At 43.6% G+C, this 24,641-nt stretch overlaps 1 protein-coding gene across 1 annotated transcript in view; it reads right to left on the bottom strand.

Moving 5' to 3' along the window:
* Positions 1 to 24,089, bottom strand: part of MSN (moesin) — a gene marked incomplete at both ends in the record, with an annotated part of 74,650 nt that extends 50,561 nt beyond the window's left edge. Inside the window, 2 exons of the mRNA XM_084258154.1 lie at positions 23,665 to 23,761; positions 24,070 to 24,089. Coding sequence (XP_084114280.1) covers positions 23,665 to 23,761; positions 24,070 to 24,089 — 117 coding nt within the window. The remainder of the gene's footprint in view (positions 1 to 23,664; positions 23,762 to 24,069) is intronic.
* Between the last annotated feature and the right edge of the window lie 552 nt (positions 24,090 to 24,641).

The following is a 24,641-nucleotide window of genomic DNA, read 5'->3' as shown; positions in this document are numbered from 1 at the left end:
TGCTCCCTGGCTGCCTGGGGAGCGAACTCGAGCTGCAGAGGTTACAGATAGCTCCCTGCGCCACCAGGAAGGTCCTCATTCCCATTTTATATTATTTTTTTAAATATTTATTTATTCATGCATATAAGAGCTGGGGTATAGGCCAGAGATGCAAGGGGTGAGTGGATTCACCAGAGACAAAGTGGGGAACAGAACAGGCAGACTGGCTGAAATACACTGCTGAGGGGAGCAGCGGGAGAGACAGAACAGGTCTGCTTCACCATATGGGTTCACAGTGCAGTGCTTAACCACTTGCGCCACCAGGGAGGCCCTCATTCCCACTTTAAAGATGGAAAACTAAGCTTCAGAGAAGTTAATCACTTATCCAGGGTCATGACGCTATAAATAGTGATTGAAAATGATGCTACATAATTGACAGTACACTCTCCATTCCTGGATTCTGGTCTGAATGGACATGGATGCAACTAGGCATGAAGGCATGAACCCCATATATACACAATAGGTAATACAGGGCAAACCCTCAGAACGCTGGATGTAGGGCTACAGAGGGGCAAGCCTATCAATAAAGCTAAAGTGTAGTATCACCCCCATAATGCCAAACAGTAATGTCTTGTTCTAAACGTACCTAGGATTCCTTCTCTTCAGGCATGGTCTCACAAGGACACAAAATGCCAGGCTTGACTTCAGCAAAGCCAGAGATGAAGTCTCGGGGAAGGAACAAGAGTGAATCCCAGCTTGTAATCCCTTTTTGAGTACAGCTTTGAACTTTTGTACTTTTGTTTATAAATCTCCCTAATTGCTATCAACAGCAGCTGCCACACACTTATCTGATTTGGGGCCATCTGGGAGGAAAAGCTAAGTTCTCCATAGGAATTGTGAACTGGAGTAAAGCATCACCTATCAGGTTCTCTCTACTCCAAGAAGGGTACAATTTTACCCTTTACCCAAGTGAACACCAGGAGACAGAGTGCTTTGGTTAGTTAGTAACTAAAATGGAAGATGCTGACTACAAGTAATCCAGTTATAAACTAGGATTTAATCACCTATCATGTACCTGGCTCAGGAAAGAGGTGACTGTAAGGGAGTCATGAGTTTGTAAGAAATCAGTATACAATAAACTGGTTGTCTAAAGTATAGACTACCAGGGGTTGGCAACCATGTCTGTTTGGGCCACATATGGTCTCTGTTGCATATTATTTTAATAACTTTTTTTAAATGTGAAATCTACTCTTATACACATAAAAACAGACCTCACAGGTAATTCTGTCAATGTCTAGACTGAACCAAATGTTGGTAGGCAGTAACACAATTCAAGGCCTCTAACCAGAACTAACAGTTTCACATTCTACTTTCTATAGAAGATGGGCAACAAAGGTCTTCACCTGAAAAGTAGCCAAAGGTAAGTGGCCCAGACAATCATACACATTATTCTACTCCCTCCCTACGTAAAGGCACTTGGGAAAAAAATAGATGATAGGCTTAGACAACTAATCATAGTTCCCAAAAGCTTGCTCGCATATCACAAAGGCCCTGGGCCAAGATCACCCTCCTCAATAGCAGGACCCAGGTCAGGGACTGAGCCTTGAATTGCCTGCCAGCTAGGCCTTTGGTTTAGGCCTCTGGTTTAAACCTCTGGTCTTGCATGAAGGAAGCAATAAGAAGAGGACCTGTCCAGCTAGCCTATTAAAGATTCAAGAAACAAAAAGATACATGTGCTTACTTCCCTCCTTTTACCTCACAAAAGGTTTGGAGAATAAAATAAAATCAACTTGGAAATGTCCAGACTTAGTGAGAGGGAGAGCTAAGAATGAAACTAACGCCAACCCCACAAAGCTCCAAGGCTTAAGACTGCCATCAGTGGCCAACACTGCACACAAGACGTTCTCCTCCAGACTAGTCCTAGGACATGCAGGGTCAAGTTAGCACTTCTCTAACAAGGAAGTGGTGAGAAAAAAACAACCATTCAGGAGTGCCCACCTTCTAACCTCCATGCCCTGGCTCCTCATACTTGCCCCTCCTCTAGAAAGTGGCAAAGAAGGGAAAGAAAAATTTACATTTATCAAGGGAAGCATGTGCATTCTAAAAGTCAACTACTACTAAGAATTGTGGGATTCTGGATACAAGGGGTGCCATTGATAGCCTCTCCTCATATACAGCTGTTTTTCTCCCCATTAGCTTCCAGATTCTTCCCCTCAAGAGACAGAAGCTTCCAGGAAATCTATTCTCACTCCAGGGAGGGGACATGAGAAGAAATGCCTTCAGCAGCAAATGAGTACCTACAAAGTATGGGGCAAGATACTGGGCACAGAGAGTACAGAGATTATAACAAGTCCTTACTCCAAGGGGTTCCCCATCTGGTAGGGAAAAGATAAAATTATTGGCTCCCATAGAATGAAACGTGTGTTATATCTACCCTCAAGCTTCCTGACACTTTTCTGACCAAAGCAAAAGTTCCTTTGGGGCCTGGTGGTTGAAAAGAAATCAGGATGTCCTTCCAGTGGTTCTTCACACTACTAAGCACTTTCTTGTGCCTCTAGGAGAACTTGGAATGAAGTTCAATTTCCTATCATAGAAGAAGCTTATACTCTTGGGGTGTCATATATAAAACTGGGAAAATAATCAAAGACCACACTGTGATACACTGCCAGGACTTGTGGGACAGCCTGGTGCACTATGAAAGTATAGGAGCAACAAGGGCTGGGCTCAAGGCAAAGCTGGACACATTCCCAAATCTGGTGTGTAAGGGCATCCAGTTGAAGCAGGAAACAGCAAACAAGCAGTCCTCCCTTCCCAAGCACCTTGCCTTGGACAGAAGGCAGGAACCCAGCTCAGCATTTCTACATAGAGCTGAGGAGTGAAGTAATCAGGTCCCTGGGCTCTTTACTCACCAATTCCCTATAATGTGCCCACTAACTGAATGTCTTGTTGCCCACAGCATTACTCACTTCTCATCCTGTCCTGTCCTTTCTCCCCTACGCTTCTGGTTTGCACATGCCCAGACAGTGGACTTGCACTCTAAAAGAACACTTGGGATTTAGTGGGGGGGGGGGGGGAGGGAGGGTGCAGGGAACATAACCTCCCATCTCATCCAGGCTTGAGTAACCAAGTTTACAGTCTGTTCAATTGAGCTGTTAAGACCACCTTAAACTCCAGCTAAGGAGTGCACTGAAAAGAGCCCTGAACAAAGTCTTAGCTCAGCTAAGCTATAGCCATGTTGTATGGGTATAGGAATAGGCCTCCCTATTTCCCAGGCTCAGTTTTCTTGAATGCAATATAGAGAGAATTCAGTTAAGGATATAGCTAGCTATCAGTCCTGGCCCAACATTAGAATACCTTAGGAAAGCCCTTAAAAAATATTGATGCACATAACACTAGCCCAGAACAATTAATCAGAGTCTACACATGCTTCCACAAGCTGGCCAAGACCAACTGTGTAAGTAAGGTGGACTTTCCCAGAGGATCAGAAGACAAGGAGCCTAGCCAGCCCTAGGTAAAATTGTCTTCTACGTTATGAATAGTACTAAGAGTCAAAACTCCATCTTTATTTAGGTCCCTAGTGCCACTAGGATCATGAGTTTAAATCTCCCTCTTCCCCCCATCTTGCTACAACTCCACAAAAAAGAAAAATTAAAATCTATCAACACAAGTAAATTCAACCTCAAATGCTTTGACACCAAAAATGATCACATTACTTCTTCTAAAGGACCAGGCCTATCTGCCAGTATGAACCGGATTTTTGCATCTGCTACATCTGGTCTTTATGGCCCAAATTTAAAATCCTTGTACTCTATACAGATGGTATGGTGACAAGGGAGAGCTGCTCTTCCTAGTTCCATGGAATTTGGTTGCTTTAGTGACACATTCCCATGTGACAGTATCACATTCCTGAGAGCTTAACAAGTACTTATAACCAGAAACTATCTAGACAGGAACTGCACTCCCTCATGATGTCATCCTGTTGCCTGTTCCTGATGATTCCCTGAGAACTACCTTTCTAGAGCACCATTTCTCTCCTCACCTTCTTACCCAGATCAGGGATAGACTTCTGCCACGCTCAACCCAGTTATGTCCCTGAACACTCCTGAGGCAATTCTATGTAAAAGTTTGACAAATCTGACCACTGCCTACCTCTGAGCTGGTAGAGTTGCTATTTGACACAGTTCCCCCAGAGAATGAGACCATTTCTGAAATGTATGCCACCATTCTTCCTAACCAAGGTGGTGCATACCAGTCTCCATTGTTGGTGTAATATAACATTTCTGAATATAACATTTCTGTTTCTTGTGGAACAGACTATGGCCCCTGTGGGAAGCTAGCAGCAGAGATAAGACTAAACTCCAGTTCTTCAACTCCAAAGACTTCTTTCTACAATTCCCCAAGACTTCCTCCACTAACAAGTTAGCCCAAATGCTCATGTACCTGCCAAGGTACAAACAAGACCCTACATTAACTAGGTAGAAACCATTACCAAACAATTCTTATTTCCAAAAAAAAGCAATATCTAAGTGTCCAGAAGTCAAGCAAAGCTAAGAAAATTATTGGCCCAATCAGGAGGAGTGCTCAACTAGCTTTTAAGGCAGGTGTCCAACAGTAGCAAGAAGGGTGACGCATGAAGCCAACTGCAAAATCATCATAGGCCAGGCCCTGAACAGAGAAAGCACAATGTGACAGGTGGCTATCCCCAAGCAGAACTCAATCACTAGAATTTCCTCTAAACTTTTTCCATGATTCATGATATATCAGAAAAATAGACTGAAGAGAGGCCAGGTAACTACTGGAACAGGGGAAGGGCCAAATATTTAAAGCTAAACCTTCCCTTTTTAATCTCATAACTCTGGTATAACCATGACTAGAGCTTAAGTCCAGACTTGATAAAACAACATTTGTCTCCCCTTTCCATAGACCACCCTGTGCAGTGTCCAAAATCAAAATTCTGTATCCCCCATCCATTAGCTGAGTAATTTTTGCAGTTATTTGATCTCAGTTTCTACATATGAAAAAAGTGGGGGTAATTCCCAACCTGCCAAATGGAGAGAGTTAATGAATATCAAATGACATAATAGTAAAGAGAGTTTTGGTAGCTATGGATTTTTGATAACTCATACACATCCACAAAATGTAGAGAATTATCAGTATTTGTGTTGGGGACTTTTATTTATTCACTAGTTAGTTTGGTGCAAATATGGGATAAGAAAAGCGAGGGAGACTGGAAAACAGTTTCTGGGCAATGCCAGCTAATCTTTACAAGGAGTCCCTCAATTCACCTCTGACAGGGCTGTTTTAAACAGCTTTGGAGAGCATGCAGCTATCACATAAACTTCTAATCACCCCCCACCTTCCTAATTCAAACATTCCCTTTTCTGGGCTGCTCCACAACTAATGGTTTTGTTAGGGGGAAGTGATGTCCTGAGTTAATCCCATACAGGCTTTGTGGACTCCACCCCCACTCCAGACTAAAGCCATCAAGACTCTGGGAAAGACAAATCCCATCACCACCAAGGGAGGGTGGCTGGGACCTGAGGGTGGAGTTGGGCAGCCGGGTTGGATATAAAAAACCAAACATGTGGGCCTTGGGCTCTCTCTCTCTCTCTGGCTCGTGATCGCTGGCCTCCTGGCTTCACCGCTCCTGGCTGGTGGCCAGCTCTCAGAGCACCATTTTGGGATTCCTGATCGGCGGATCGGGTAGGACTCATTTAAAACTTTGTCTCCCACTTTTCTCCCAGAGCTGTACATTTCCTCATTTCCCCTTCCTTTGTAAATAAACCTTTTATTAACCTTTCACGTGTGCCTGCAGTAGAGCATTGATAAGTCCTTTTAAGCGCGCGGGTGAGGACCCACAGTCAGGCACCCCGTTTTGTATCAGGGTTGCTCTACAACAACGGGAGAACTGCTAAATCCCTACTTGGAATAAGAGTCCATGTAGGGCAAGCTCACACATGATATTTTCTTCATTCTTTGAAGGTTAACCTCCCTCCTAATCCCTGTCTCAGAAATTTGCCACTCCTGCCTGAGTTCACAGTCTGGAAGGACACTCAGTGAGGGCATAAATGACCTAGGAAGTAGACGCCCATCACTATTCTTGCTTCAGAGGCCAAAGTTCACTGTTTTCCTCCTGATTGAACTCAGTTATCTATATTGGCATGCAAATAAGATATCCCATAGATAATTTAGCAGTAGCAATCTAACACTTTATTTTGGGATTTTGAGGGGACATATCTACTTAACTAATTATATATTGTTTGGACTATCAGAAGGATCAAGGGAGATTCATTACCTAGATTCACATAGCTTAAGACAGGCAGTCCACAGGAAGCTGGGAGAAGAAAATTTTGTTAGGGATAGCTGAGAACTGTTTATATGCCAATGCATATATTGGTCCCACATGGTCAATAAATGAGCTGTTCCCCAGAAGTAAACTTTTCCTGATAACTGAGGCTTACCCTTTTAAGGATCATAACCACTCTTACTAGTGAGGTAAAAGTATTTCATCCACTGACACACTCTACTGCCCTTTGTCAACAGAGACCGGTGAAACATATTAGCTTTTCTGAGCACCTGAATCCTATATGCTTGATTTTATTTAGAATAATATTTTCTATAGAACTGAGAACTTTTTAGTGTTATACCACCAATTCTGAGGCTAGGATTATTACCCCCTTTTTGCTGATGAAGAATAGGAAGCTTATGGTAGTTAAGGGATTTCCCCAAGTCACATAGCCAGTACGAGTTGAAACTTCCTTGAATGTTCTTACAAGCCTGGCCTACAATAAATGCCTGGAGGTACTTTGCATCCAAGTCTTCTCAAGTACCCCCAAGTAATTCTTTAAAACACCATTCCTTTCCCTTTTTTGGTGTCAGAACTCAGAGCCTTGCTCTCCCTGCCCCACAAGAAGCTGGAAAAGTCCAATCAGAATCTGCAAGCAACTTCCTGTTTGTCTAAAGGGGAAGGCAATAATTCCTGCAGTAGCCTGTAAGCCCAGCCCTGTCAAGGTCAACCTCTGGTGGCAGAGCTTCCAGGATTAAAGGCTAGGCAAGCTGAAGCTCTGCTCCACCCACTGTGAAAGTCTGGGAACTAAGAAGATGAGAGAAGAGCAGGGCATGCCATGAGTGGGCTAAAGAGAGCCTGCATTTCTGGTAATTCTGCTTTTTCTCTCTTGGCCTGGCTTCTTCAATATGATCAATATCCTCAAGCCAGAAAGATTCTAAGAGCTACTGGGTTAGAAGGGTTTTATTGTTGTTGTTGTTTTCAAAATATATTCTACATTTATTTATATTCCACAAATCACCATCTTCCTCAACACTTCAACGGGGTGGCTCAGCTACAGCTGGGAGCTCTGTAAAATTTTAACTTCCTGCCACCTGCATAAGTCCCCTGGTAAGTATGGAGGGAAAATCTAATCCAGCTTCATAGCTCTTCTTTGGGTAGGGCTGGAAAGGTATGTGCACACCCTCTCCACCGCCCCCCACACATACACACGCATAAAACTTCTTTCCTTAACCTCAGAAAGCTATAGCAGTCAGATATCTTTTGAGGAATAGGGTTCTCAGTAAAGTGCTGTTTGGAATCAAACTGCCCCAAAGCGGCAAAACCATAGAAGAGGGAAGGGAACATGTTAAGCATAGTCAGTTGATACTATAGCCAATCCCACCACTAAGGTCATTTAAGCACAGGTGAAATCATAGCAACCGCTAGATGTGGGGCCTACTGAGCATGGAAAGGGGAGCACTTCTTATCATCCTATCTTTCATCACAACAGAACTTCCATCGTCTCCAGAAAGCCTTCTCTGTCAGGCAGGCAAGCCTCTACAATGTTCTCCTATTGTCCACTAAAGGAAGAATGTGGGCCATTTCATTTGCACAGATTTTAAGTGTACTATCCACTCAATAATTTGCTTATTAATGAGCCCATATAGACATTAAAATCTGATTGGACACGAAAATATAGCCACCACATAGTAATAGTTGCAGAAAAATATGGATTTGTATTACATATGTGTTATATTTATGAATACCTTTAAAAAGAAGTAAAAGTTCACATAACTAACTGGTTAGTGGTGATTCTCTCTGAAGAGTATAGTCAGGAACAGAAGGGAGGGGATTTTACATTTTTCAGTGCTGTTTTATTTCTTATAGCAAGCATTATTTTCATAATGAAAATACACAAATCAAAAATTATAAAATAAAGTGCCCTACCAAACAGCACAGATTGTATATGTTAATGTGCTTCATGCAGTGATTAGCTTAGCACTGCAAGAACAGATGGAAAAAATCCTTTAAAGATAAGATGACATTCTGGGCCTCCCCTGGTGGTGCAAGCGGTTCAGTGTGGTGCTGTGAAGCTGTCCGCAGCCTCTGCAGTGCCAGTTTCATAACGGCCGGCCGGCAAGGATCCCACATGGCATGGCAGACCTCTCCTGTGGTACCCACTGCTCCCCTCAGCAGTGCATTTCATCAGTCAGCCTGTTCTCTTCCCCGCTCTGCCTCTAGTGAATCCTCTCACCCTCCCGCACATGTGGTCTGTACCCTGGTTCTTGTATAAAATAAATAAATATAAAAATATTAAAAAAAATAAAGATAAGATGACATCCAAAGGCTCTTATTATTTTGGACATCCAACCCTATCTAGTGAGCCTCAACCTATTATCTCCCAAATTCTGATCACACCCCTCAGTACCTCCTACTACTCTCCAAATTAGCCTACTTGAGCTGATATATGCCTGAATATGCAAAAACATGCAACTCCCTAAGGCAGCCTGGATAATGGTGGTGGTGGCAATAGGACAAAGCACAAGAGCACAGCTACTGAGCGCCTCGCCTCAATGATCCACAGTACTTCCTTACTGTTCTCCTTGATCTATGACTGGCCCTGTCCATCCCTGAACACAGAAGTCAACTCAATCTCTAAACCTTGGGAGCACAAGCTCTGCAGGATTAGATCATATAATGTGGCCCTACCAGTTGGTCATGTCACAATGAGTAGCACACATACAAAATAAATTTAAAAATTAGAAAACTGGGTAAGGCGTGCACGACGGGCCAGGGGCCTGTGTGTGTGCAGATGAGGCTGTGTGGGTGTCCGAGGAAAAGCAGTCTGTCTACAGAATGGGTGTGTGGAAAGAGTTTGGAACTACAAGAGAACCATCTTACACAGTATAAGAATGAAGTTGACCCAAAAGAATAGATGACTGAGAGGTATGACTTTGTACTCCTTCAGAGAAGAAAGATAAGAGTGTCCCCTGATTTGGTTTCTGGAGATGCAGTTAGAGATGCTTGTCCATGGAGCGATAATCTAATTTCTTTAGTGATTGATGCTCTGTCAACTGAGGAATGCCAAGAGGCTGTATTGCAGATTGGACATCTAAGATGAGTGGAAGCCCTGAATTTTAGCTGACTCATGGTCACCCAGAATAGAACCTCCTTACAGCTCGGAGCCTGGAGCCTGGAACCTGTCCCATGGGTGCTTGATGGCAGCATTTGCCTGACAGACCATCTCCCCTTCTTTTTTTGGACCACCTTCTTTATGAAGGTGCTGCACCTGGGGAATAAAAATGTTGCTGACCACCAAAAAAAAAAAAAAAGAAAAAGAAAGAAAAGAAAACTGGGTAAGGCTTCAAATACGTACTCTTGGGCTAAATTCTGGGATGCCTCACCAAGGCAGATAGAAATGTGTGCCCAACTGTCAAAATTCACTAAAACCTTTGATGCAGACATTTCCTTAATGTGAACACTATTGTATTTTATGAAGTCATGAGTAAAGGAAGTAGAAATTGACTGTGAAGCTGGCCATTCAATCATAGGTAACAAGCTCTCCAACATACAGAAGATGGCCAACTCCTCCCCATTCCTTGGTACTACTCAGTTCATTCTGCCGGGGCCAAGCTAAATCCACATTAATTTACGGAATCTTCTGGAATTGTTGTTTGACTTTCTAGCAGACCTAATCATAGGAGTCTATGGAAGACAATCCCAACTTGACAATAATAACCATTAATTTATCTACTAAACAAATATTTGTTGAGTACCTCCTCTGTGTGAGGTACTGTGCTAGGCACTGGAAAAAATCCTGGGTATTTTCTCATGAAGCTTACATTCTAGTAGGCTAAGTTGATATAATGGAAAGCACACACTTTGAAAGTCTTGGCTTCAAGATTTGATTCTGCCCCTGACTCACTACACAACTTTGAGCAAGTCCCTTCCCCTTGGGTTTTATAGCTGATCAACAGATCTTCCATAGATTCAGGTGCTTTGCTTTCTTTATAAAATATAAAATCCTGGGGCTGACTGGGGTTTTTTCAAATGGACAGGACAGCAGCAGCAAGAAGCCACAGGTAGTATGTGGAGAAAACAAAAAACACACTAGGTGGAAAATTTCTATCCAAATACCTTGAAAATGGCTTTTATGGCCCCCCATAAGTGGTTTTGGTCAAGATAGGCAAAATGAGTAAGTCTTTTAAGAACATATAGTTACAGAGATCTTCGTTTACAAAAGTGCATGGCAGGTTTAGGGTCAGAAGACCTGAAATGTGCCCAGTTTCACTGTAGCTTCACCTCCAGATGAAGGGCTGTCAGGAAACCCGGAATCAAACTGCCCCAAAGTGGCAATAGAGAGTAGAGACTCTCATACCACTCATTTGATGCTAAAGAGCTAAGGAGAAGATAGCACCTCCTTACCCAGCCACTTATGACCATTCTTGAGTAGGGCTATGCTGGGACAAGTTGGAGCCATGCTACTCAAAAACTTCCTCAATAGGAAGCTCCCTGCATATGTCACACTAAAAGTACCATGCTAGGCAACACCTATGGGAATGCTTGCTCAGGGAAACCCTAGCATGTGGCATTCTGAGCTCAAAGGTTTGACAAAACACATGTAGGACAGACTTTTTAGAGGCCAACTAGAACAAAAATCTAAGGTGTACTGTGTCTAGCCTCACTCCCATGTCCCCTACCTCACAGAGCACTTTCAGATGCATTTGTGTCTCAATCTTCATCAACCATAACACTAACTCTACTCTTCCATTCATAACCTACTCTTCCATTTTGCAGAGAATAAACCAGAATGGTTTAAGAAGTTTGCACTGGTGGATCAAGACCAACGAGGGCCTCTGTTATCTGCAAGTGCTAGTGCGCTCTTCTCTTCTCCAAAGTGCATTTTCTCTATTACCTAGTATGTCCTATCAGGTTTTCATCTAACACTGTTGGGTCTGTTGCAGTCATATGACTGCTGCCTTTCCCTCTCCCATCTGTCACTGACCATGTACTCTTTAGAGGCCTACCATTCCCTAATTACCTCCACTTATAGAACAGTCCTCTCTTCAAATAGAGGGAGTTAGAAACTTTAAAATCTTCAAGTTTACTGAAAAATAGTCAGGAAGCCAGATGGCTGCAATACCATGTGGTATCATAACAGAAATTCTTACGAAGTACAGAGCGCACACCGTATTGAAGAAAGCTTCCGGTGGAGGTAACATATGGTGAGGGGGGAGCTGAAGAAGATGCACCTGACATTTCAATCTAAAAGAAAAAGCATATGCTCAGGCTCAAAGGTATGTATGGCTTGAGGAACCATAATCTGCAAAGCTATAGCACAACACACATATGGTGAGAAGTGAAAGCTTAGTCTGGAAAGAGTTGGAGGAAGCTGCATATCTAAGGACTCTCCCTAATAGACCATGCTAAGGGACTTAGATTTTTCACATTCACAGCAATGTCATAAATAATCTAAGTGCCCCCTAAAAGAGGAATGTTAATTATGACATACTCATTGGGAAGAATTTTGTAAAGCCACTAAAATATTCATTTTTTTAAACCAGACAGCATTTATCTAAAATTTCAGTGATATGTTAAGTAGGGATAAAGAAGTAGGATATTTTATACTATGATTGCACCATGGAAGTTTGTCATTGAACTGTGACAAGAAATGCACATAGATAATAGCTTCTGTGTTAAATGGTGGGTTTATGGAAGATTTCTCCTTGTATTTGCTAAACCTTATCTTATGGATTTTATAAAAGGGAAGATATAAAAATTAAGAACCACTCTTTTTCCATTTGACAAGTCTTTATTTTTCCCCTTCTCTCTCCTCCACCTGCTTGCCAACTCTTCCTCTCCAGCAATCATTCTCATCTTCTAATCATCTTCAACTGGCATCCTTAACAACCAGTGTGAAGCCTCTAGGAAGAAAACACTGCCAGCAAGGAGACTTCTGCCAGCAGCAAGTTACTGTATTGACTACAGGTCATTTCAGCTTGATAATGAGGAAGAATATCCTACCCAAAAGTGCTGTCCAGCTCTACCCAACCCAGCCTTCTCTGGTTAAACTGCCCTATGAATTTGTTTCCAAAACATGGACGACAGATTCCAAGAAAACTTCTAGCTTACTCTCCCTCCAGGAGGGGTTCAGGGCCTGAGAATATATTCACAGCTAACTCCTACATGGCTGAAATACAGCCTGGGATTGATTCATAAGCAAGCACTATATAAAATGTCAGTAAGGAGGAAGAAGAAAAAGGGTGTAAATAGACCCAGTACACCATCTCCAGGTATTTGCTTTTTCCCTCAAGGGAAATTCAGAAAATCTTCTCCTTTGACCTACAGGTCTAACACCAAAGTAAGCCAAATTCACAAAATACAAGATCACTTGAAAGCTGAATGCTAGGCATGCAGCAATCTCCCTCACTAGAAATTCCTCCCCTTCACTCCACCTAAGTCTACATCACCTAGCTCTCCCCATTCAAGGGCAATACAGACATAAGTGACTCAGACAGAGGAAGAGGAAGGGAAAGGCAGCTTAGCAATTTAAGACTCAGCCAAAAGCAATTTCATAGCCTTAAGGAATGGGAGGTTATAGGGGGAGGGGAGAGAGGAAGTCGAATCTCATTTGCATTCAGTTTTAATTTGTTTCTTGATCTTCCCCTTCCCTGCTGGAACAAGGACCAATCCAAGGGTCTTCTATTCTTCCTGAAGTCACCATGACCCAAATTAACCATCAATTGTATTTTGCAGGCTGGACTCCAAGGTCCCACCCAAAGCACTCAGTCAACAGTTCTCTCTCCAAGTCTTGATGCCTACAGCGAGCTCTATGGTCAACTTCAAATAGTCAGTGCTTTCTATTCTCTCATGCTCTTTCTAAGAACCCTTTATGAACCTCTCAAACGCTGGGTACAAATAATCAGAATGTCAGAAAAAGCCAATGTGCTCATTTTACATATATGAAAATTAAGGCCCATTAAAGTGACATGCCTAAGGTCACATAGGCAGAGGCTAAAAAACTTATATCCTGATTCAGCTCACTATTCATTTCATTTTACCATTTGTACTAAAAGAGAAATTAAAAATCCAGACCAGTAGCCTAAGCTGTAGTATCAAAAGCTCGGCACTTCTAAACCAGGGCTAGACAGCTCAGAACTGGGGTGGGAGGCAGGGAGAGGGACACTGGACACAGTCTACTCAAGAAAGCAAGTAAGAATGCTAGGTATACAAAAGGCACACATAAACAACTTACCGAGTGGAAGACTTTACCTACTCCAAAAAGAACAGTTTTAGATGCTGAAATCCCAAGACTTCCCCACCCCAATGAGACAGGGCAAGCTAGGGTTATTAGGCAGTTTTAGGGATAGTGTAGGAGGGGACCTCTGAAAAATTTAGGGAGGCTTCAGAGATAAGGACAACATTGTTAATGCTAGTCCTGGTTTCCTTCAGGTGGTAAAGGGAGGCGGAGATTGGCGAAATGGAGAGTGGTTTAATTTATGGACACATTAGAAGGGCAGCTGTTTAACTTCAATGCAGGGATGCCCATCCACAAGACTGGGCCATAAATTTAAAGATGCAACAAATGGGGAAAGAGAAAGCTGTTAGATAAGGAATGTGAAGATCCCCCACTCAGTAACAAATTAAGTGAGACAGCCGAGAACAAACCAATCACAGAGAGACTGGTGAAGCTTTAGAATAATGAGGGAAAAAAGGTATATATTCCCTGAGACACGACTCCACTTTGGCTTCCTTGCCCCTCCCAGGCCTGGTTCCCTGGCCTGGGAGTCCCACTTTATTTCTGCTCTTTTTCTCCTCAATAAACTTCTTCGTCTTCTAAACAAACCTGCGCTTCGCTTGCTTGCCTGAGCGTCTGCGAAGTTCCTGCTGCGGCTTCCTGAGACACCAACCCGTGGGGGGTCTAGAGGCTGGGGCTCAGTGCTGCCCTGCAGCCTGAAATCCGATCCTGGCTGGGAGACTAGGCCTGACAAATCCGGTATCACCAACACACCTCGAGACTTTTCAGGCCAAGCAAGACTACTACTAGGCTAGCAGAGATCTAGGTAAGAAGTTAGAGAGGGGTAACCAGGCAGGGTGGAGAGCAGGGATTTATGAGAAGGCAGGTTGGGAAAATAACAGCCATTCCAGAATTCTCCTATCTTCCTCTCTCCTCTCCCACTCACCCCTTCCCCCCAACAGTGAGCCTTAGCTTTTGCTCTAAATAAGCCCTAAACAAGGAGAAAAAAAAAAAAAAAAAAAAAAAAAACGGCTTGCAAGTAGCAGCACACAAACTTGAGGGAAGTGTTCCCTGTGCCAAAGAAGAACAGGGGAATAGTTGAGGTGTTGAAAGGCATTTAAGGGAGGAGAAAATACCCAAATAAGGCAGACTTGACTGGTTAGGGAATCATCAGGAAAGGTTCCAGAAACTGACGTTGCAGGGAGGAAGCCTTTAGTCATTGGTTTCCTCTGGTAACTGGCCTAAAGCCAGGAGGCATACTCCCAACCTTAGGAAATGCCCAAAATATGGCAGAGAGAAAAGCAACCAAGCTAGATTTTCCTCAGGTCTGGCTGGAGCAACTGTAAAATTACCAGCAGAAAGGTGTAGTATAAATAGCCCTGAAGTAAAATGGCAGACGTTCTCACCAAGCATATGCTAGCTCCACCACGGTTCAGGTAGTGCCAAAAGGAGTAAAGAATCTGGGGAAGAGGATTTTGTTCTACTCCATTTACATGTTTCTGATATTGCTGATGTTTTCATGTTAGAGAAAAGGAAAATTCAAAGGCAAAGAGGTTAACTGACATGGGAACTTCTGTGAAGTAATCAACCTCCCAGGAACATCTACAAGAATGTTTGGTGAGAAGTTCAGCTCACTTAAAAACCTTGAAGATAGTAAAGATTTGTATAGTTTAGCCAATTACACCCAAATTAGCTGTTAGCTTGACCCCCACCCTCCAACTCCATACCATCACAGATTAGTCAATCCCAGTTAAAGATTACAAAAAGTAAGAGCTTCTAAGTGTACTTCATCTAACTTTTAGGTTGAGATTTCTGAAAAAGATCTAGTGGGGTAGTGGGTGGGGCAGATTAGACCAAGACAGTAAGCTTAAGAACATTATCTAAACACATTTCACTGGAAAACATAAGTCTTGGTATTTAAGGAAGGCCAGTAGGTAAGAGAGGGAGGGAAACTCTGATCAAGTCTGATAGGTTTGCTTGTTCCCCTCCTAGGCCCTGGTCCCTGTCACCTCCCAAATACATACTCAGGAAAGGATTTCTTAGAAGATAATGCTTTGTTTTGTATGACCAAATACCCACATCTCAACATTTCTATAATTAGGCCCTGAATGATAACCTAGCCATACAAATCCCCATAAAGTAGAAGGGTCATTAGGGATATGAATACTTCCAACCTTCTAAAATGACCAATCATAGGAGCTACCTGGCAAAACATTACTACTAAGTCACCACACCTGTGGCCTAGCAGCTAAATCAACACCTTACCTTATGCTACAATAAACCAATTGAAAGGAGCACCAAAGACAACAAACAAACAAACAAACAAACAAAAAAGAGCATCAAATCAGATTCTGTCATGAGACACAGTCAAAGATCTGTTCAAAATGCCCCTTTCTCCAAGTTCAAGGCACAGATGCTGCAACTGGTCCCCAACCAGAAAATGCTCCAAACTATCACAACTACACACTAAGAAACCATCCCCTCATTTGCATCCTTTTTCCAGATACTTATCTCATAGCAAAGCCATTGGGAAAACTGAAAGCTATATTTAGACTGCTACCCTGAAGAGAGTAATCACTAAGCTCTATTTTTTTTTAAGATTTATTTATTTATGCATGCAAGAATTGGGGCACAGGCCAGAGGTGTGGGTGGTGAGAGGATTCACCAGAGACGGAGTGGGGAACAGAACAGGCAGACTGACTGAAATACACTGCTGAGGGGAGCAGCGAGCGGCAGGAGAGGTCTGCTGTGCCATGCGGGCAACTCCCTGGCCGGGGATCGAACTCGTGCTGCAGTGGCTGGGGATTGTCTCATAGGCTGCATCTTAACCCCTTGAGCCACCAGGGAGGCCCTAAGCACTATTCTTTTAATTAACTCGTAGGAAAATGCAAAGGAAGGAGTCTTTCACATACCTATTGTGAAACCAAGACCAACAAATATTTCATTTAATTAATTGACCTAATTCTGGAAAACCCAAGTTACCATCTCCTCCCAACAAACCCCTTCAGGTTTGCCAACTGAGAGAGAGGGCTGTTGACTCTTTCTTAAGAGCAATCTGATCTAGGCTCACGTGTACTTCTGTGTGATTCCCCTTGAAACTATCAGCACTTCAATCATTCTTCATTTCAGACAAACTCAATTTCAAGAGATCATAGGCCTAGGGCCAGCTGTTTTACACATATGTACCCAAACCACATCACTCTCCCACCTAGAATGACAACTGACCTCAAGTGTACATATACTTCAAGACCCTGTTCATGTCCCAGTAGACTCTCTTCTCAAAATCTGTAGAAAATGCTATGTGAAGTATAATTTGTCCTCAAAAATGTTTTTAAGTGCATAAGCCCTAAATCTCAAATTAAGTAGTATATCTATAAAGGGAGCAACTGCATCTTCCATTCATTATTTATTTGTAAAAAAAAATGTAGCCGCCTGCCTTCTTTCTTACCCATTCTACCTGGCACAATGTTGGGCATATAGAATTCCAAATATAAGTATAACTAATATTTGCATAATAGTATATGTTAGGAACCATATTGTTCTAAGAACTTCATATGAATTGCCTCATTTAATCATCACAACAAATCTCCCTATTATTACCTTCACTTTACAACTGAGGTAAATGAGACACAGAAATCCAAGGCTATACAACTAGTCAGAGCTGGGATCTGAGTCTAAGAAGTCTGGTTCCAAACTGTTCTTTTCACCACTATCATATGCTCCTTTCTATGAAGTCCTAAAAATTCTTTTTTAAAACTAACTAGCTACCTGCCCTTGGCTTGGCAGACAAGCTCTTAGAGGTTAGTAGTGAAGGCTGAGGCCAGATTGGAGTCTGCATTCAAATGGTTGCTATAGCAGTAAATATTGTCACAAATTGGAAAGGAAAGTACCATAATGTTCTCCTAACCCAAGGAACAGCTCAAACTGGAGCACTCAGTCAGAATACAAAAGAGGTCAGAGTTCAAAATTTTAAATGATTAAGAAAAGGCAGCAAATTTGGGTGAGGGGTGGCAAGAAGAGAAAAAAAAAAATCATTGTGAGGCCCCAAAAGAACTGAGTCACCCACTGACTGAAACCTGCTAGAGCAGAAGCTATTTAGGGGAACTCCACTGCAGCCATCTTATTAATGCAATCACCATAGAGTCAATTCTCTGGAAACCTGTCATCCTCCCAAGACAGGCAAGTCCAGTGATAGACCACTAACTTTTAATAGGAAAAGCCAAGTTCTTTTTCCAATACTGTTACCAACTTTATGAGATCTCAGACACACTGGCTGACACCTCTATCTATGAATATAGAAAGGAAATAACTCTACTCCATAAAGTCTCTAAGGACAGCAAGGCCAAGTCTCAAGCAGTAAAGCATAGCTAGTCTTATCTCCTTACCTCCCTTGAGTACACATATCTACCCTCTACCATACTTTGCAGCTAAAGTACAATGCTCACCTTCCTGGGAAGTGTTACAAGGAATCTGCAAGGCACAGCCAGAGTCTTAACCATCGCGGTATAAAGTAATTCCTGAGGTCAGTTCTCCACACTCAGAAGGATTTACTCTTCCTAAGATCCTTGACACAATGAGCAAGTCACTCCCAGCATATAGGGGAGAAAACACTAAGCACCCTGCAGGGAGTGCCATTTAGAAGGCAGACATTCAAAGTTCCCCTACACTGGGGACCAGGCAAATTGGAAATTAGCCCCAGTCCTATTACCAGTTCGTTCAAGTCATTTTCCTTTTCTGGACATTGGTCTCCCCATCTAAAACATAAAGGCTGAACTAAAATGTTTAAGGTCCAACTCAGTTTCTCTGTGGTTTAAAACACTCCACTGAGAAATCTAGACTGTCTAAAATAATCAGCTAAAAGGAAGCTTAAAACTGAGGAATCTCTGGGTCATTCTAAGCACAGACACATTTGAACACTTAGCCCTCAGGTCACTAGTGGTAAATAGTTTAGGAGGTTAGTTTATGTCTATCAGCTCCTCAATGTCTACCAATATATCTAACTACCATACTCACGATGTTAACAGTAAATTTGAAACATAACCTGGTAGCCTCTTGGTCTTTCAATAGAACTACAGGAGGTCTAGATAGCCAGGCAGTGAGTTGGGAGGGAAATCCATTAAATTTTCAGTGTTTTCTGATGCTCTTCACTCAACCCAGAGTCTTCCAAATATAGTCTCATTTGGTTTCTTTCTTATTTCTCTATAAGGTATGACATAGCCTTTTCCCTCTATAGACTCAAGAAAGAATGACTAAGAACAACCATGTCAGTGTTCTCCTCAGAGCTACTAATGAAACAAAATTGGGAAGGTAGAAACTCTCCATTGTGAATGCAGTACCCAGGAAGGAATGGCACTCCAGAGGTGTTCAGGACAAGAAGATACATTTTAGTAAGTGTTATTCAAATTTGCTTTCCTAGCATAGCCTAGCAGCTGCCTGTTACATAGAAGTCATTCAAATTTTGAAGAATGTCTGAAGGAAAAAACTTGCTAGTGGGAAGCTTGTGGCTGTACCACCAAGGCTCTCAAAGAACATCAGTACTGGAAGGGTCTTTAGAGTGTACCTGTTATTAGTACCTCCTTAACTCCCTTGAGTACACCTTTAGAGTGTACCTGTTCCCTCATAATAAGTTTCCTCATAACAAGCTGTAGAGACCGAGGGCCTGAATAAAGGACTTACCTATAGGCCCACTTAATTTGGATCACTTTTCTGAGGAAATACACTCTTATATGGAAAGAGAAATTCTCGAGTCAGTGTTACTTGCCTTTTCCCAGCACCCACCTTCCAAATCAAAGGAGTCCTGAACTAACCCTCCAAGTAGCTCCCATATCACAAATCAGAACCTGGAATTGAGTTTTTCAGCTCTATCAAGCATGAAATGTGAGGAAGGATGAACAGCAAAATCAGTCAATCATGATAAGACCACCTCCTTCACTTGACCAATAGACTGTCCCAAAGGAGACCATCTTTGTACTCTGTAATTTGGGGACAGAAGAATGGGCTGGGGTAGTAGGGAGAAAAGATTGTGAATTGAGCAAGATGTTCATGATAAACTCAGTTCTAGCTTTGAAAGATCATAAATAGGCTTTTCAAAAGCTATAATGATGCCAACTTTTGGCAACTTTAGCTACACTGCCCTAGTGGCAGTGGTAGTCAGATCTCAATCTCCCTTTGGGGGAACTTTAGTCCAGAAATTTGGGGGGCTCCCACCAAAAGGGACCTAGACAGATTTGCCAAGGAACATCATTAAAACAGAGTTCAGAATAAATGTAGCTGTCATCGCATTTTATCCAGAGAACTGGATTTGGAGTCAGAGAGATAGACCAGATGACCTCTAAATGTCCCTACCAGATCCACCATTCAATAAAGCACTGTTGTGAGAGGAGGAAGAGAAAGGGAAGAATAACACAAATAAAACAAACTATTGGTACAGACAACTAGCGAATTAGTGAACAGTAGTCAATATCATATCTGTCACCCACTCACAGAACAAGGACCTCTCTTATCCTAATAGGAGAGGATAGATTAGTTAGTCCCTTCAAGGGTCTCATGAAGGCTGTCCTGCCCCACCAGTCCCTCTCTCTCTTCAGAGGACTGTTCTAGAAGTCTAAAGAGAATACCCAAAGTGGGGCCTCCTTGGTGGTGCAGGTGGTTGAGCGCTGCGCTGCCAAGCTGTCCGCAACCTCTGCAGCGCCAGCTCGATTCCGGCCAGCCAGAGAGAATCCCACATAGCGCAGCAGACCTTTCTTGCCGTGCCTGCTGCTCCCCTCAGCAGTATATTTCAGTCTGCCTGTTCTGTTCCCCACTCTGTCTCTGGTGAATCCTCTCACCCTCCCACGCATCTGGCCTATACCCAGGTTCTTGTATAAATAAATAAAACTTTAAATATAAAAAAAGGAAATGCCCAAAATATTTCCTGCTCTGTCTTTAGCACTATACTTTCTGTAGAACCAAAGAAGTAGAGAGATGCAAAAACAAAAAAATCAGCCTCTCTCACATAACCTCCATTCCTGATCCCTTTTTGCCATGCTGAAGTCTGTAGGGAGGGCTGGTTCAAGGGTTAAAAGATTGAGATTCTACCTCCTATTCACCAAGTACCATTTTAGTGCCACTCGAGTGGCTCAAGCAATGCTAGGAATGGCAGGAGAATAAACAGTCCACATAGCCCCTGTTAAAGTTTAGCTGAATATAGACTCACAAGCCTTCAAATACTTCAAGGAGCTGGGTTCTACATCTGCTTACATGGATGGCCCCACTAATGACCACTTGTCATCTTTCCCCTTAACGTTGTTGAGCTAACTCTTAAACCCCAGAAAACTGAAGTTTTATCAAGACTGACCCTCTTATGAGGACCCAGATGCAAGTCCTAGCTTTGCTTCTGACATGCTGCATCATTCTAGGTGAGTCTCTCCCTATCTATGTATCTCAGTTTCCCCATCAATGAGAGGGGTTGCACTTGAAAAGTTGGAATGAGGCTTTTCAACTCTAACAAATTTAATCTCAAAAACACTGTGAAAATTTAAAAAGGATGGGGAAAAAGACTATTTTTGTTGTTGGTATCTGTCTTATGTCATCAGAAAGTGTAGATGGCAGTTTATAAGCTTCTCCATTCTGGTTACTAAAGCAGACTCAGGAAACGTAGCAAGTAGAAGCAGAATCCAAGAACTGGCAGGGAAGGGGGTGCAGATGGGGCAACTGATATTTTTCCACTACCCTTCCCTACCTGCCATAATCTAGAAATAGCCTAAAGCACATAATGAAGGGGTGGAGAATAGGGAATTTCCCCCCTTTGTTAAAGTTACTAGTTGGTATGAGTGACCTAGGGAGTGCCCCAGAAGCCTTATCATCAGGATGAATGAAAAAATGAACAGCAGGCACCTTGTAACACCTCCAACTCTTACCAGAAGACCACACAAATGCCAACATTGTTTATTTTCCCAAATTATTGACTCCTTTTTAATCTTAAGACCAGGAAGTACAGGGGGTAATTTGTTTTAGGCAAAAGACGGGACACAACTTTAAGAACCCAATCACTGAAAGCCTGGACCCAATCTTGGTTCTGTTATCATGTGGCCTTAGGTATGTCCTTTCCTGTAGGTCTATATATCCTCCTGGGGGGCGGAATGGGAGGGGGTGGAGGAGCTAGTCTCTAAGGGCCTCTTCAGATTAAGATTCTATGGTAACAGACATGATATAATTGTTTCTCCTAAAAGACAACCATATTTTTTAATTATATATTTTTATATCATTGTTCATTTTTAAACAATGTTTGCTTTGTTTTCTTCCCCTCTCAGGTGTAGTCCCCATAGAATTTCCTTCACCAGTGCACCCATTCAGCATCACCACATTCCCCTGTGTCTTTAGCCAATCTGGACAATTCTCCAAGGCATGAGGTCTATCAGAATTCAGTCCTCACCTTCCAAGTTAAGTTTCAGTCAATCTGCATAAATATACCTTCAATTTTCAGGTACCTTCAGTACCCTTGGCCTGATCAAAAACAGCTTATACTCTAGACTCCATACCCAGGAAAAGGGTCACCATGCTATCTTCTTTGCCACCTTTAACTGAGGTGAAATAGTTAAGGCAACTTTGAAACAACTTCCAGGCCCATGAAGTTGCATTTAAAGGTGATATTATCTTAAAATTCAGGATGAGATATGCCACAAAAGGGAGGACATGGGTTAAGTCTATTCCTTAGACCTGTCCATGTATTTAGGCAAATTCACACCTTAAGAGGAGTTAAGGAATCAATAGCAGCAAGATAAAGACAAAAAGAGGCTCCTGTGGGGATCTTTATAATCCTGTGTGTTGGCAGAGACAGTGGGTTTTCCCCTCTCTTTTCAAAACCATTGTCTCTAACTTTGTATGAGGGAAAGTGGGAAGGGGGATCGAAAAGCCCCTTATCATGAAACCACAAACAATTTTAAAAAGATAGTAGAAGCACATACTTGTTGAAAACTTGTTGTTTCTTAAGGACAAGGGTCATGGAAAGGAAACAATGTGTTGGCAATAAGGCCAGAATACAGCAATGGGATAACCAAAGCTCAACACACACCCAAAGAACTGGGACCCTCAGTGCTTCCGATCCCAGGGTCTCTCAACCCTTCTCAAGGATTCAAGTCACTATCTCAGCTCTACAAGGTTCAGGCAGTTTTATGGAGAGCACTGGAAAACCTAGGCCAGCCCAACATGCCGTTTGGTCTAAGGGACTCAAGCCAGGGTCATCATCAGGCCTTCCTGAGGAGGGACCGGCTCCAGCGGCCATTTGGCATGACTTGCACAAAAGCAAGCAGAGCTCATTAATGAGGCGCACCCCTCTCTCCTGAGTATCTGGGGCCCCCTAGGCCCTACTCCTGTGCAGCTTCTGTGCTTCTCCTAACAGACAGTGGGGTGAAGAACAGATCTCAGAAACTATCACCATTTTCTAGAAAGGTATTGCCCCACAGGGAAACCCACACTTCACAGAACAGTCCAGAGGGTACAGGAGGTAGAAAGCCATTAAGTAATAGGGAGGACAGGGATTTGGCCAGTGAAGAGGAGGAAGAAATAAATCTTCTTGCCTTGAAGGCAAGGTACACCTCTCCTCACACTAGGGCCTAGTAAAGTGTTAGCGCTCCTAGGCAAAAATAAGCAGCCTCCATAAATCCCTCCAGAATTCTCTACTCCCCTCCTAGTGGGAAACAGCTGGAGCTGCCTGCCTGGGAGACTGTGGGAAAGGTGAGTGGGGATGCAGGATCCACCCTGAGCTGCTCTTCGTGTCCCTTGCGTCTCAGTATCCTTAGCCCCTCATGGACAGTAGCAACCCTGCCCCAAAAAGGAGCCCGTTCCTGGACTAGGAGACGTGTTTTCAGAGCCTTCTCCTCAACACCCATTGGCCCATGTGGGGCAAGATGAGATCTCCAGCCCTCAAGAGAGCCCTCCATACTATAGCACCCCAAAAGCAAGGAAATGGAATCTCAGAAGGCAGGCCCTGCCAGGTCCACACTTCTAGCTCAGAAGCCCCTCACCACTAGGGCGCACTGGCTCAGGATCCGCTCTGCGCCCTCCCTGCCCTGGGCCTTCGCTTAGGGCGCGGCGTCCCGGGTGGACCAGCGGGCGGCTGGCCAAGTCCCCAGACTTCAGCAAGGGGCAGTAGGGGCCAGCTGGAGCCCCTAAGGCCTGCAGCGTCCACCCTGGCACTCACCGTCTTGGGCATGGTGGTGGCAAAGTCGGCTGAGTTGGCGAAGTTTCGCTGGGAGCTGTTGGGCGGCGCTGAGCACGCAGTACACACGGCTGGGACTCTGAGAGTTGGGGGCTCGGATTGGGTGCCTCGCTAGAGTCGGGGCGACTGCTCGGCTTCCTGCTAACGGGCCACGACTCCACAAACCCCACCCAGGAAAGAGCCGCCCCCGTCGCGCCGCCCGCTTCTTTATGTGGCCAAGCTTCCGCGCCGCTCCCCGCCCTCGCGCCCGCCTCCTTGCGGCTTGTGCCTCGCAGGGCCCCGCCCAGTCCGGCCCAACCACCCCAGCCAAGCGGGGTCCAGGCTGTGCCTGGGAGTCCGAAGAAGGGAGCCCAACCTCTACCCAGGCCCACCTTGGCCCCTTCTCACCCTTTCACGGCCCTTAACATTCCGCGTCCTGGCTGCCTGGTCCCATTCCCAAGCAGGGCTGGACCCTGGGTTGCACCCTGGTGATGCCTAAGCAGCTCCTGACTGAGACTTTCCACTAATGGAGATCTCACTGCCTTTCAGGACATCAGGTTCCCTGTCAAGACAACTCTGACTCTTAGAAAGTTATTGCTGTGTGTATCTGAACATCTTTCTCCCTGGCTTTCTGGCTGTGAACCCCATCCCTGTTTCCTGGAACCATACAAATCTTCTGAGGTCCCTGACAACTCCTCCAAGGGCACACTGAAATTTTCCTTGGCTAAAATATCTTGGCTCCTCCAACACTTAATCCATTCTTTTCTGACGGGCTCTATATCTATTTTTGCATCATATACTTCCCCATCCTTACTCAATCCTCATTTTAATCAGTTGACTCCTTTTCCCAATATCTATCCTCTACTCACTTTCTTTCCTTCAATTCTCAGTCTCTGCCTTTCTCAAATCCTTTAGTCCCTCCCCAACACATTCAGTGACTTATGTGATTCTGTCTCTGATAGATGAGATGCACCTCCAGT

Source organism: Talpa europaea, assembly GCF_964194135.1.
Source record: "Talpa europaea genome assembly, chromosome: X".
Taxonomy (NCBI): Eukaryota; Metazoa; Chordata; class Mammalia; order Eulipotyphla; family Talpidae; genus Talpa; species Talpa europaea.
The sequence above is the reverse complement of the archived record's forward strand: the minus strand, read 5'-3'. Positions and strand labels throughout refer to the sequence as shown.